This window comes from Fringilla coelebs (genome assembly GCF_963513975.1).
Source record: "Fringilla coelebs genome assembly, chromosome: 2".
Lineage (NCBI taxonomy): Eukaryota > Metazoa > Chordata > Aves > Passeriformes > Fringillidae > Fringilla > Fringilla coelebs.
In genome coordinates, this window is record NC_140029.1 from 26,457,300 (window position 1) to 26,470,872 (window position 13,573).

A 13,573-nucleotide genomic window follows, 5' to 3' on the forward strand; every position below is an offset into this window, starting at 1 on the left:
GAAGGAGACCTGATGGCTGGCTCTGGAAGCACCGAGGACGTGGCCGCCGCAGCGCACTGTGAATCCCCCCATGAAAGGGGAGATAGACTGAGGCCAGTTTCAGGGCAGCGCCCGGCCGAGGTCCCTGCTCCGGAGCGCGGAGCCAACAGGTGACAGTGCTGGATGAGGATGGGGCGCACGGCCCGGAGCAGCCAAGGACGGCGAGCCCGGCTGTGCCCTGGCCGGGGCCACGCCAGCTTATTGAGGGGCGATTCACTTCCCCTCCTCCAAAATAAAAGGTGCAATTAAAACCAAACCAAAACAAACCCCTCGCTGCCTTGGGCTTTGAAAAAATAAAGAACCAAAAGAAGAGCAGCCTCATCCCCCCGACTGAGAAATCCCGCCGCGGCTGTCAGCCGGTCCCGACGCTTCCGCTATTTCTGGGCAGGGTGAAGCTACGCGGCTTCAGTCTCACCCCGCCCGAGGGGGTGAAGACTTCGGCTCCCGTCCGTCCCGTCCCTCCCGTCCCGTCCCTCCCGTCCCGTCCCTCCCGTCCCGTCCGTCCCGTCCGTGCCGGCGCGGCCCCGGAGCGGCCATGGCCGGGCGCCTCCTGCTGCTGCTGCTCTGCGCCGCGCTGCCCGCCGGGCTCGGCGCTCAGGGAGCCGGTAAGGCGGCTCCTTTTCCATGGTTTCGGGCGGGGGGAATCTCCCTTCCCAACAGTCCTGCGGGCAGGCGGGGGCCTGCCGGGCGAACGCCGTGAGCGGTGCTGCGGGCCGGGGGCGCGCACCGGGACTGTGCCAGGAGCCGCGGCGGCGGGGAAGGGGAGCGGGCACCCAGGGCTCGGCTTCCGCGGCAGGTTCGGTTTCCACACGGCTGAGGGCTTATCAGCACCTGTGCCGACCCCGCACAGCGCCGTACAGCGGGGAGCTGAGCTTCGGGGACAGGGAGCTGCTGCGGGCATCGCGGGGACGGTGCTGGAAGGTGGGATTGCCCGCCGCTCGCAGCGGGAGCACGGCTGCCCTCGCAGCCTGAGGCGCTCTCGTGTGTGAGGGGAAACGTGGCCAAGTCGTGGTTGGGTGCCCTTGGCCGTGGCGGAGCTGGGGCACAGCGGGGAGCAGGTCCCCCTGCCCTCTTGTGCCGCCAGAGTCAGCGCCTAAGTCCAAGGCAGCATCAGCAAATAACTTATCAGAAGCTGTTAACTCTTCCTTCAGTGAATCAGACTGCTTGGGGTTTAAAACAAGGTCTTTGGCATGTTTCTGGAATATACTGCTTCGGTTGACCAATGCCTGTTGCTCCTTGATGTCTCTAAAGAAGGAAGTATGATGGAGAGCTTGGGAAAAAGAAGGAGCAGCCTCAAAAAGAGGCTAGTTCAAGTTTGCAAAAACATCCGCTTATCCGGGTGGCCTGAAAGCAAAGGAATACAGGGGTGATAACCCCACCGGCTGTGTCCTGTCAATTTCCTGCCGCTGAAGAAAGGGATTTGAGGACAAATGAGATAGTGGGTGAATGAACTAACAGTTGCTGAGCTGCAAGTTAAAAGTACTTTCTGTAAGCCTTCCTTGAGAGGAGCCTTTTCAAAGTAAGTGGGGCTTCAAATTATGCGAGGGATGGCTTAATATAAATAACACAAACAGAACTTGCCTCCCTGAGGAGGAGTTCACCAATTTCAGTGAAAGCAGAATAAGTCTCCTCTGTGCTCACTTGGAGGATATTAGGTATATAATTACTTTTAGCAAGTTTATTTATCATGGAATTAAGCTGCATGAAGAATGCTCCCAAAGGAATGTGCAAGCCTCCCAGTGAGCATAAGTCATTGTCCTTGAAGTCACATCAGTAGCACACTCTTCCACACTCCAGGCTAAAAAATACTGGAAATATAGGAAATATTGGAAAGTATTTCCTCAGTGTAAATTCCAGATGCTAGAACTTGATTAAATACCAACTTCCAAACTCTTCACACTTTCATAGAACATATACTCTTTACAGGGTAATTAGCAATTTACTTAATCCCGGGAGGTCATTCTTCCCCTGCACTCAGCACTGCTGAGGCCACACCTTGAGTGCTGTGTCCAGTTCTGGCCCCTCAGTTTGGGAAGGACATTGAGACACTTGAATGCCTCCAGAGGAGGGTGACAGGGCTGGTGAGGGGCTTGGAACACAAACCCTGTGAGGAATGGCTGAGGGAGCTGGGGGTGTTTAGCCTGGAGAAAAGGAGACTCGGGGGTGACCCTATCACTCTGTACAACTGAAAGGTGGCTGTAGTCAGGTGGGGTTGGTCTCTTTCTCCAGGCAGCACTGACAGAATGAGAGGACACAGCCTTAAGCTGCACCAAGGGAAATACAGGTTGGATATTAGGAAAAAACTTCTTATGGAGAAAGTGATAAAGTACTGGAATTGTCTGTCCAGAAAGGTGGTGGAGTCACCATCCCTGGATGTGTTTTTAAAAAGACTGGGTGTGGCACTGGGTGCCATGGTTTACTTGAGGTGTTTAGGGCATGAGTTGGACTCAATGATCTTGAAGGTCTCTTCCAACCTAGTGATTATGTGATTCTGTGATTCTGTGATTCTGTGGTTCTGTGATCTCCCCAGCATTCAGGGAAGGTCATTCCATTCAAGACTGAGTCTTGAGCAGGACCAGCAGAAATAGAAGCGCTCATTGGCAACCTTTTCAAGATTAAAAAAGAGTAGGAGAGAATTTTGGGGTCCTACATTTTGTTCTGAGACTGCTGATTCTCAGATAGACTGCCCCGAGAGATCTTGGGATGTATCAGCCTGTGTGAGGACTAGCCTCACAGGTGATGTTGTGTACAGGTAGTGTGGTCTGTTTTGCCTTTGTTTCTACTTCACTCATTTGTCGTGACTCTTTTCCACCACTAAATGTTACTCACCTGTATAATTTTTCTCTGCTACCTAGTATTCATCAAAAAAGAAAATGCCAACAAGTTCTTGGAAAGAACAAAACGTGCTAACTCTTTCTTAGAGGAATTCAAGCAAGGGAATATTGAAAGAGAATGCGTTGAGGAGCGCTGCTCAAAAGAAGAAGCAAGAGAAGCTTTTGAAGACCAGGAGAAAACTGTAAGGATGAACTAATATGAGACATAGGTCTTTATATTTAATGTCTAAAAATTACTATTCATGTCCTTTGAGCTGGGCATCAAAACTCACAAGTTGTTCCCAGTCACTAAACACAAATAGTGATTGGCTGTGGGTGGAATTGCTAAGACAATAATCATCCCATAACAGTCTTAATGTGGCTCTTGCACGGCCAGTCCAGGTTAAATCCTCCATTCTTTTGCCTGTTCTGATCTGTTTAATTGCCACTGAAAGTTATTTGACATTCAATGGCTCTGCTGCTATCGATGTTGAAAATATGTTCACCTTATCTGGGTTACATCCCTGAGTGCCACGACTGTGGTCAAGGCAGTCCCTAAGTGCTGTGACTGTGGGAAGGCTGAGCAGGCAAATGCTGACATGGAACCTCATGAGGGAATTTACCTGAACTTATCTCAAGCAGCTTTTCTTGTAATTTTGTAGCTCTCTTTATCTGAATTGAGAGAATGTATACTGTTAACAGTTCATAAATGCTTTAATGTTGACTGGAATGAAGTTTGTGTGACTCTTGTGTCACCTGCCCTACCCCAATGGCTTGCTTAACTTTAGACAGAAATGTGATTTGTTCCCAAGCTGAAGGGAAAGTTAAGGAGATGGGGCAGCTGTGTGGACTGTAAGTAGAAACAGTGGTATTGCAAACACAGGCTGTAGCTATATGGCTGTTTAGAACTACCCTGAAACTGGAGCTAAGGCCAGATTCACTTCCCTTTAGCATTGTTTGATTGCCAGAATGTTCTTGGAGTGGCCCTGAGGTGTCCTGGGTGGGGAGTCCTGGGTGCATCACCAGTGTACTTCAGATCATAAATGTTGACTTACCTACAGCAGAACTGGCACAGCCTGTTCTGCCCGGTGACCGGATGTCACTGAAGGGGCTGTCTTGCACAGGCAGCATCCTGGAGTCCTCAGTGCAAATGGAAAGGAGAACACAAATCAGACAAAATATTTTTTAATGTCAGGATTTGTGAGGTCCTGATTGATGGGAGTATGGAGTGGGGATGAAGACTAAGAATTTGGCATTACAGGAATGTAAGTAAATTCATTTAAATGGTGGAAAGATAATTATGCAAGAAATCAAGTGGCTTATGCTGAATGGGTCACACTAAAAAAACTCTAAGGAAGTTCAGATATTACTGAAAAATGCATGAGACTTGTTTCTGTAGTGCTGGGCACCATATGGATCATATGGTTTTAAGTTATTAAATGGTAATAGTGGGCTGCTAGGCACTGTATGTATCTATAATGTATATATTTCCTTTAACAATTGTTAGCTGCAAGTATCCTGTGTATGAAAAGTCTAATATCTTTCTGAGGAATTTGGTAATTCTTACCTAACTCTATTTCTTTTTCTTCTCCATTTCCCACACTTACCTGTAGGAGGAATTCTGGAACATCTATGTAGGTAAGAAGCACTCTGTGTTTATTTAGAAGATTAATCTTCCTTATTGCAAGGTTTGAAAGGACGCACCTCTTAAGTAACCCCTTCCTGCTCCCTCTCTTTGCTTCCTCTCCTTGCTTCCTCTCTTTCCACTCTGGGACACCCTCACGTTTTGCTTCCTCTGAAAAAGGAATCTGATTTACTGCCTGCTGTTGCTTGAACCCACTTGCTTCATTTGAAGGCAAGGTTCAGCTGTCTCCAGTGGCTGGACTGACCTTTGTCCTCTCAAAAAAAAACAGTGGTCCTTTGTGCACAAAGGACAGTGAGGAGCAGAAACTGTGTGTGGGACTGCCAGATAGTTTTCCTTCAGAGGGGCAGCCCCAGATAGCAGAATTAAAGATGCAAAGAGTCACAGATGAGAGTGTCTCTTAAATGCCATAACCAACACAAAGTTTAATTACATTGCATAGTCATTTTCCAGCTTATTGTCACCTTCTGTGCAAAATTGTTGTTGATTCCTGTCTTAAAGAGCATTTTTTTTGGTTGTGTTTTTTACAGAACTGTTTGGCATTCAAGGAAAATATGCCAGTGGATCCAATATGCCAGTAGATACTACTTAACAGCTTTCTGGTTTTTAGCTAAATATGTGAGTTTTATTTATTAGGGTTCTAGTGTAAGCCCTGTGCAGGGACAGATTTTTAATGTATTAGTGTTTGATAACGTTCTCCAGAAAGTATATGTCCAGTTTGCACACTAGGAGGAGTGCATCAAAAATGTTGACCAAAGACAACTCAGCTTTGTCTTTTGGAACCTGCAGAAAAATGAAGACAGTTGCCGTGAAGAAGACCCAGACTTTCACAATCCTCTAAGCACAGGATGAGCTCTGCAACCTACAGACTAAAACTTCAAGCAAAGCCTGTGTCAGTGTTACAGTAAAGAGGATTGGAACATTTAAAACCATTTTCTTATGGGAATACAAGCAGCAGAATATCAGTGCCAATGCTCTTACCAGAAGTGTTAGTCTTCATACATTTTAAACCACAGTCCACAAATGCTTTATGAGTGTTCAGAAGTATTGAAAACCGCAGCTTTGTTCAGCCAAGTTACTAGAACAATTTGTTCTTGCTTCCTATTTTGGTAGGGGATTCTGCAATTTGTGCAATATTGACATAAAACTCATTACCTCAGCTGCACCTACAGTGTAGGGTAAGAACTAAATAAGTATGTTTTCTAATAATTAGGATGCTGCTTAGCTAAGACCACTACAGAATAGAGCGCTATGGTACTGCAGAGGAGGCAGAAGCCAGAGGTTATGATGTAGCCCTTCAGGCTGTCTTTTATTTTGTTTACTTTTTTTCTTGTCTTCCCTCTGTTATGCATGAACATCAGTTTCCAGAGCCTCCATGGCTGGAGCATTTGGAGAGCTCTTGGTTTCGGCCCCATACAGGTAGAAAATGGTTCTTGATGTGTGGGTGCAGTACACAAAGCCCAGCAGCTGTTCCCCATGACAGGCAAAGCTGCAGCAGATGAGGTTACAGTCCAGAAATACCATGCAGGGAGCATCCTTATGATGAGTAGCTTCCTGCAAGTTGTTTCTGCTATGGACATTGCTGTTTCAGCAGCTCCAAAGAAGGGCAGACCAAGTGGTAAAATAGGGGGATAAGAGCATGTTATCTAAAGCGGCAAATTATCAAGTATCACTTTTCTGGATAGCTTGCATATTGTATGAAACAGAAAAAAACAAAGTTCAATATCTTTAGGCAGTAATTGCAATGTGGAAATGTCCTGTCAGCTCTTATAGGCTTCACTGTATGTATATTCAGACCACAATCATAGCATCAGAAAATATTCTGAGTTGGAAGGACCCACAAAGATTATTGAGTCACTGATCATTCATAAATGAATGGCACATACAGGGATCAAATCTGCAACCCTGTCCATATTTGCATCATGCTTTAACCAGCCAAGCTAATTTCATTACCTTCCCACAAAAAAAAAAAAGGCAATTTCATTACCTTCCCACAAAAAAAAAAATGTGCACATCATAATACAGTGGCCGCCAGAAAGAGATTGCAAAACTGAGGATTTGTAGATGAATCATTGCAGGTTTGGAATGATTGTAGTTATACTGTTTGTTCCAGCTGGAATGTGGCAACTCACTGGACCTATATTTTAAAAGGAAGGATGAAAGATGGCTTAAGAAAACTAAGAGCCCTTCCGTGGTCACTGAAAATGCTTGCACACTTACAGTAATTTGGGGTCTGTTTGTTTTTGTAGATGGGAACCAGTGCAGTTCAAATCCTTGTCACTATGGTGGCCAGTGTAAAGATGGAATTGGTTCCTACACTTGCACGTGCTTGGATGGTTATCAAGGCAAGAACTGTGAATTTGGTAAGTTTCTGCTTTAGAGAACCATGGTGGCAAACTTCCCAGGGAGCTTTGTGAGGAAGCATGTTTTGCATGGAAATCCTTCCTGGGGCTCGCTTCTGTGGCACAGAGCTTCTCCTGTGACCTTGCCATGGGAGGGGGTATCATTAGCCCAGAAGTAAGAGCAGGAGTGTGAAACTGAGATTCAGTCACAGGGGCAAGGGGAGTAATGAGGAGTTGGAGATTTTAGGGCAGAAGGTAGGAATAGTGTGAGGATTTAAACAATTATGTTCTCTATTAGTGTTTTGTTCATTGTTCCCCTGACAATTTGTCTCTGCTTTCTGAGCTCACCATGCCATGGCCACTGGGCCCACTGGGACCTGGCAAGCACGTTTGGTGTGCTGGATGTGGCTGCTTTGTAAGGCACAAGCTGTGTTCAGCACTCACATGAGTTATTCCTAAAGGGTGCTTCAGGTGCTTGGCAAGTGGGGATACAGATCCTGTTTAAAGAGCGTGTTTTGTTTTGGAGAACTTCCAGATCTTCTGTGAAGTCAGTGTTTATGTCCAGTTTTTCTGCCACCATCTCTTTTACAGTCATCCCAAAGTTCTGCAGAATAAACAACGGGGATTGCGAGCAGTTCTGCAGCATCCGAAGAGGCGGGCGGAAGGATGTGGTGTGCTCCTGTGCAGAGGGGTATGTTCTAGCAGAGGATGGCAAACACTGTGTTGCAACAGGTACGAAGCCATGAGATAAACCAATAGCAGTGGTGGTGAGACTTGTTTCACTGATAAGGGATGTCTTGGATTGCAGTCGAGGAATGTCTTTTGAACCACCACTATCCTACATGACATAGACTCAAGTGTAAGGCCAACAGATTTCTATTTCCAAAGCATTCCATTTGAGAGGTGCTGTGGTGGAGTGGATCAAAACCTAGATGCTTTTGAACCCTTTGCAAGGTGCCTCTCAGCAAACTGTCACAGTACATTCCAATGCTGCCAAAAGAAAAGTAATTGCATTAATAACTCATTTTTTTAAATGCTTACACATCACATAAATTAGCAGCCTGCAAAACTTTTATTTTCAAAACTTTTCTTTAGAAACTGAAAATGTTGGGTAATTGTAATTAGTGTTACTTAAACATTTCAGCACTCTTATAAAAAGCCGCGTCAGAGGTTGTCAAACATATACTCATGATGTTGTTCTTATATAGTTTTAAAAAATAAAAATTGATCTTGTGTCCCATATAATTTCACTCTGTTACCTTGTAATTTACAAGAAGTTTTGTCATAGACTGGAGTTTCTCTCCATCTTTAATTTTAGCATTCTTCTCTTTACAGTAAAATACCCTTGCGGAAAAGTTGCTGTGGCAAGGAAAAAAAGGTCTGTTCTTTCACCCACTGACCACAGCAATGTAACAAGTGATCAAGAAGACCCTCCTGCAAACGAAACCAGCACAGAGGAGGATTTTGCAATTACCACAGAAAGCCCAACGCCTCCACCTGTCAATAGAACGAGCAGCAAGACTCCATATGTCGATACCAGGATCGTGGGTGGGGATGAGTGTCTTCCTGGCCAATGCCCATGGCAGGTGAGTGGAGGGGGCTTTGCCCTGCCCGTGGGCAGAGCGTGTGGATGAGGGGAGGGGAGCAGTGGCTCCTTCCAGCTGGGAGCCTTCTGAACATGACCCATATCGCGTGCCAGTGGCAGCCAGGGGCAGCCAGACTGTGTGACCCCGGGCACTTGGATGTGCTGTTCTGCAAAGTGCAGCTTCATGGGGTCAAAACAAAAGGCTGTGTGCCATTTCAGATGGAACTGCCTACCCTGTGCCTAGAGAGGACTTTGGGTCATGCTGTTCTCCCAGGCCATTTTTTCAGGTGACGTTTTGGTTCTGTCTGAGACCACCATTCATGCAACACACCCAAGTGCATTCCAGATAAAGCCAGTGTTTTGGTTCAGAAATACACCCTCAGGTCTCAGTTTCACCCTTGAGTTTGGTCCAGCCAAAATGATTTCCTGTATTTGGACATTATTTGGGAGGTAGCTCCAAGGGATGTGGTGACCTGGAATCTGCACTCTGCCTGCTCAGTCAGTCAATGCCTGAGGGACGTTACTCAGCACTGACAGCGAGGTGATGGGGAAGGCAAAGGTTTAACTTCACATAGAGACAATCAGGACTCTGTAGCAGTAGAAGTCAATCTGCAACCTCTGCATGTGGGAATGCAATACCAGGAGGGATGTGGAGGGCCACACACATGTTGCAGTAAGAAGCATCACTGTACTGTGCAGAGAAATCAGTTAGTGCTTTATAGCTCATCAACATGAAATTTTTCTTCCTCCTTCTGCCCTTACCCATTTTGTTTCACAGGCTGTTCTGTTAAATGAGAAAGAAGAAGAATTTTGTGGTGGAACTGTTCTGAATGAAAATTTTATACTTACTGCAGCTCATTGCATAAACCAAACCAAAGAAGTCATAGTTGTTGTTGGTGAGTGACTATTTCTTTTACCTCTCTGAGGTGAGAGTAGCTGTTGTGCTGAGCCTTCTGTGCCTTAAATCTCCCATGAGATGTTCTCAGGATTCATTATGGCTTGTTACCTTTATGCGCATTTTTATCATTTCTTGTGATTCTGACCATCCTTCTTTGTAACAACAGGTGCCTCTCTTTCTTCTCTGCCAGCTAGCCAGAAGGGATTGCAGTTCAATATTATAGAAATCTTGGTTATCAATGTGTTCAGCAGAGCAGTGCTTCTGCAGGAAGCTCATCATTCCTGGCACTTGAGAAGCATCCAGAGTTGTTCTTGCAGGAACCCTCAGGAAAGCTGTCACTCATTGAATAGAGCACATAAGAACAAACTCTGATTTACCATTGCTTCCCTTTGTGCCAGGACCCAGGATCAACACAGCTTCATCTTTGCTATGCTGTAGTCCAGACACTGTTCTCTTTTCTAAGCCAGGCTCAAGCTCCTGGAAGTGCTTCCACACAAAATTGCAGTAGTTTAGCTGAATCAGCTTATGCCCTGGTGTAAACTGGTACAAAAATCTCCACAGACCAAATCTCAGGACCAAAGCCAATCCACTTGCTGCTAAGAAATGTTGCCATACCTGTTTACAGTTTCCTTGTGTGGTCTAAGCTCCTGGGCAAAGTAGGCAGAATGAATATGGTACTCTCTTCCTCTGTCAAGGTTGTTCTGAAATTCTTACACTTTCTCCACATTGATGACCCTTTTAATGCTCTTGTGCAGGTGAAGTGGACAGAGAGAAGAAGGAGCAGTCTGAATCAATGCACACTGTGGACAAAATATTTGTTCATTCCAAATTTATTGCTGAGACTTATGATAATGACATCGCTTTACTAAAGCTGAAGGAACCGATCAGGTTTTCAGAGTACATCATCCCAGCGTGTCTCCCCAAAGTGGACTTTGCTAATGAAGTTCTGATGAACCAAAAATCAGGGAGGGTTAGTGGCTTTGGGCGGGAATTTGAAGGTGGGCGGACATCCAAAAAATTGAAGGTGCTTGAGGTCCCCTATGTTAATAGGAACACTTGCAAGCAATCCACTAATTTAGCCATAAGTGAGAACATGTTCTGTGCTGGTTATGACACAGAGCAAAAGGATGCTTGTGAAGGAGACAGTGGTGGTCCCCATGTGACCAGATATAAGGATACTTATTTTGTTACTGGAATTGTTAGCTGGGGTGAAGGATGTGCAAGGAAAGGCAAGTATGGTGTCTATACCAAACTGTCCCGGTTCCTGCGCTGGGTGAGAACAGTCATGAGTCAACAGTAGTGGTGCTGTGTCCCTTGATCCTCCTTGTTACCTGCCAAGGGGCATGATTGGAAATGGAAACTTTCTATTCCTGCTCATCTGCTAAGTTGGTTTTGAGATCTGATTCCTTAAAATTATGGTCTGCTTCCATTTGTATTATTCCTGACTTTAAAGCACACCTCTGAGGACTGTGGTGTCTTTGGAATTGGTTGAGTGAGAGAATTCCCCAAGTGAAAAGACTACTGAACAGGATCTTTGGCTTCTTTTAATTACTTGTCTATGGCCATTTTGGTTCCTATCTGTTGTCATGGGTGCTCCTACCAGAGGCTCCTAAACATGTTCTGAAGTGTCAGTAGCCATGATGAAAGCAGGAAGGACAGGGGTCATTTAATCCTCATATTGCAGCCATCTGGCTTAGCAAGGAGTTTGTCCATACTGGAGTTGTTTAGCTTCTGCCTTCAGATGTGTTCAGAATATTATGGGAGCAGGGGATCTTGAATGGCAAAAGCTGAGACCCAATTAATTAATCAATGTGTGATGCTAAATAACCACATGTTCCAAAAAATGGCCTGTTCCAATCATCACAGCTCATTTAAAAGGGGTTTTGCTTTATAAGGATTGTACTTCACTCTAGCGTTATTTGTACTCTCTGCTCATCAGAAAATATATATGTGCACATTCAGTGTTTTCTGTATCTTGTTCTGGATTGTGCATGGCTGAGGATTGGAAAACTCCTTGCATTTGTATTGTTCTATATGTTTCAGTTAGGTGCAATGTTTATATACACCAGCATTTGAAATAAAACATTCTTTCTTTTTTGTTCTCCGTTTGTTGGTTTTTTTCCTAACAAAGCCCCATTAGCCTCTATCCCCCTTACAATCCTGATGGCTTTTCCAAAGCTTCTCCAATCTCTTCTGTTCCCCTGTGCTCTGGAACACTGAACTTCCTTAGGCACCTGCTCCATCTCTCTTAGACTTTGAGCTGGTACTGGCTCATTTCACATAGCAGGTTCTGTGAGCCAAGCAGACTGACAAACTCAAAATAACACCCTGCAAACAGCAAGTATTGCTGCAGCCAGCACTAATTGTTGGCAGGAAAGTAAGTGGGCAGGTCAGTTATCCCAGCTTGATGGTCTTGACCTGTATAACTCCTCAATGAGCTTACTTCCATGTTTCCTCAGCAGAGTTCTTCTGTCCACTGGGTTCCTGTTCAAATCCTTTGTCCCATGGGTGCTGCGCCCTGTGCTCAATCAGGGTGAAAGATCCCTCTTCAAAGGAAAGCCTCAGGTCTGGATCCTGCCCAAATCTTGCTTACATACTCTTGCTAAGGGCTTTCTTCTACTTAAGCAGAGCTTGAGGACGGAAGCAAAACACAGACTGGGCTGTAAAGGGGTTGCGGTAGCTGAAGGCATCCCTTTATATCCATTGCTCTTTCTGTGCCCTGCTGAGAGGACATGAGTGAAACATCTGCTTGCCTCTGGACCTCCTATCAAAAGTCATAAGCGACCCTAGGGCATGCAGCCAAAGGAGGAATTAGAGCACATTCCTTTTTTAATGTTGACAAACGATTTGGGAGTGATTTCACATAGCAAAATTTGATCAGATTGCAAAATCCTGGAAAGAGACGCTGCACGCAGCTGCTGAGTAAACTGGTGGATTTTGAGATACCAGAATTCCTCCTGGCAAGCAGACATGAACGGCTTAGGGAAAAGCTGACATGTACCAAGGATGGTGGACAGGGCGGTTGTAAGCTACCCGCTAGTGCTCAGGTTTCTTCTGCTTTCAAGGAAAAGCCAGTCCTGAGAAGGGAAGAAAAGAAGGTGATAAGTCCTGTGACTAGATTAGCCCTGCAGTAGATATTCCCAGAGGGGCAGTGATGCTGGTTGTCTTCCAAAGTGGGAGATGTAAGGAGATGTCCGGTGTGCAGGGGGGTGATGGGGGCTGGCCTCAGGAGTAATGTGAACAAGCTCCCCTTTGTTATGGCATCCTAGAGTATGGGAGGAAAACACACTGCAGCAGGCTCAGTGTCCAACCATGCTAAAAATAAGAGAGGTCGATTTGATCCCCTGTTGGCTCAGTAGGTTGGGCTGGGTGACCCTGTAGGTCTCTCCAGCCCTGTTTTCTGTGTTTCCAGGTGAGCAGCACCAGCAGAGTGTCACTTTTAGGATCATGCCTTTGTGCGCTGCACTGTCATGGTAAGAACAAACTTCCTGTGTACTGCTCCCTGGCACAGGTGACTTCCTTGGCAGGATTATCTTCCACAGCCTGATTCCCAGAGCACAATGGCCTGTCAAGAGCTGTCCCCTTGGAGCTGTTTCAACAAAAGAAAACAGCACATAAAACTCGTAACCCTTTGTTTTAGGGTACAATATGGGATGTACCCAAAAGTGTGCATTCTATCAGCATCTTCATGAGCTGTTAAAACCACGTGGGCAGTGTTCCTTGTCTCCTTCATTACTCATCCTTGATAACTCCAGGGGATATCTTTTGTTAATGGGCCATTGAGTGTCACTGCATGATAAAATTACATCATCCCATTGTGTGATGCTCCACCCAGGGGGAGGAACCAAGCATTCCTGACTGCATGTAATCTGAGCCTTCTAACAGTCACAGTCAGCCTTATCCACTGAATTCCCAGAGGACAAGAGTTCCATAACCACCACTGGACCTTCAGAGGAAGAACAAACCCTTCTACAGGAACACTGCTTCAACAGAACCACATCTATCTCGTGGACTGCAGCCACCAGTTAATTGCACGGCTACCAACACTTGGACTAACAGGGTGTCAGGTTGTATACTGATTCTGTCAATGTTTCTGTACTATTGCATTTATTTTAATTTTCCTATTAAATTGTATTTCTGACTTGGGATCTCCCACTGGTTTGCTTTCAAACAATAACAACCACCCAACATTCATAATGGGATGGAAATTGATATGTCTGGGGAAGTGTGCTCTGTCCAAGTGTGCTTGTGATG

General features: G+C 45.6%; 1 protein-coding gene across 1 annotated transcript; it reads left to right on the forward strand.

Annotated features, from left to right (window-relative positions):
• The first annotated feature begins 433 nt into the window (after positions 1-433).
• Positions 434-11,418, forward strand: F10 (coagulation factor X). The gene is made up of 8 exons (XM_084225131.1): positions 434-644; positions 2,895-3,055; positions 4,466-4,490; positions 6,744-6,857; positions 7,428-7,568; positions 8,172-8,422; positions 9,200-9,317; positions 10,075-11,418. The coding sequence occupies exons 1-8, from the start codon at positions 575-577 to the stop codon at positions 10,617-10,619; spliced, it is 1,425 nt and encodes a 474-aa protein (XP_084081257.1). The 5' UTR covers positions 434-574; the 3' UTR covers positions 10,620-11,418.
• The last annotated feature ends 2,155 nt before the right edge of the window (positions 11,419-13,573 follow it).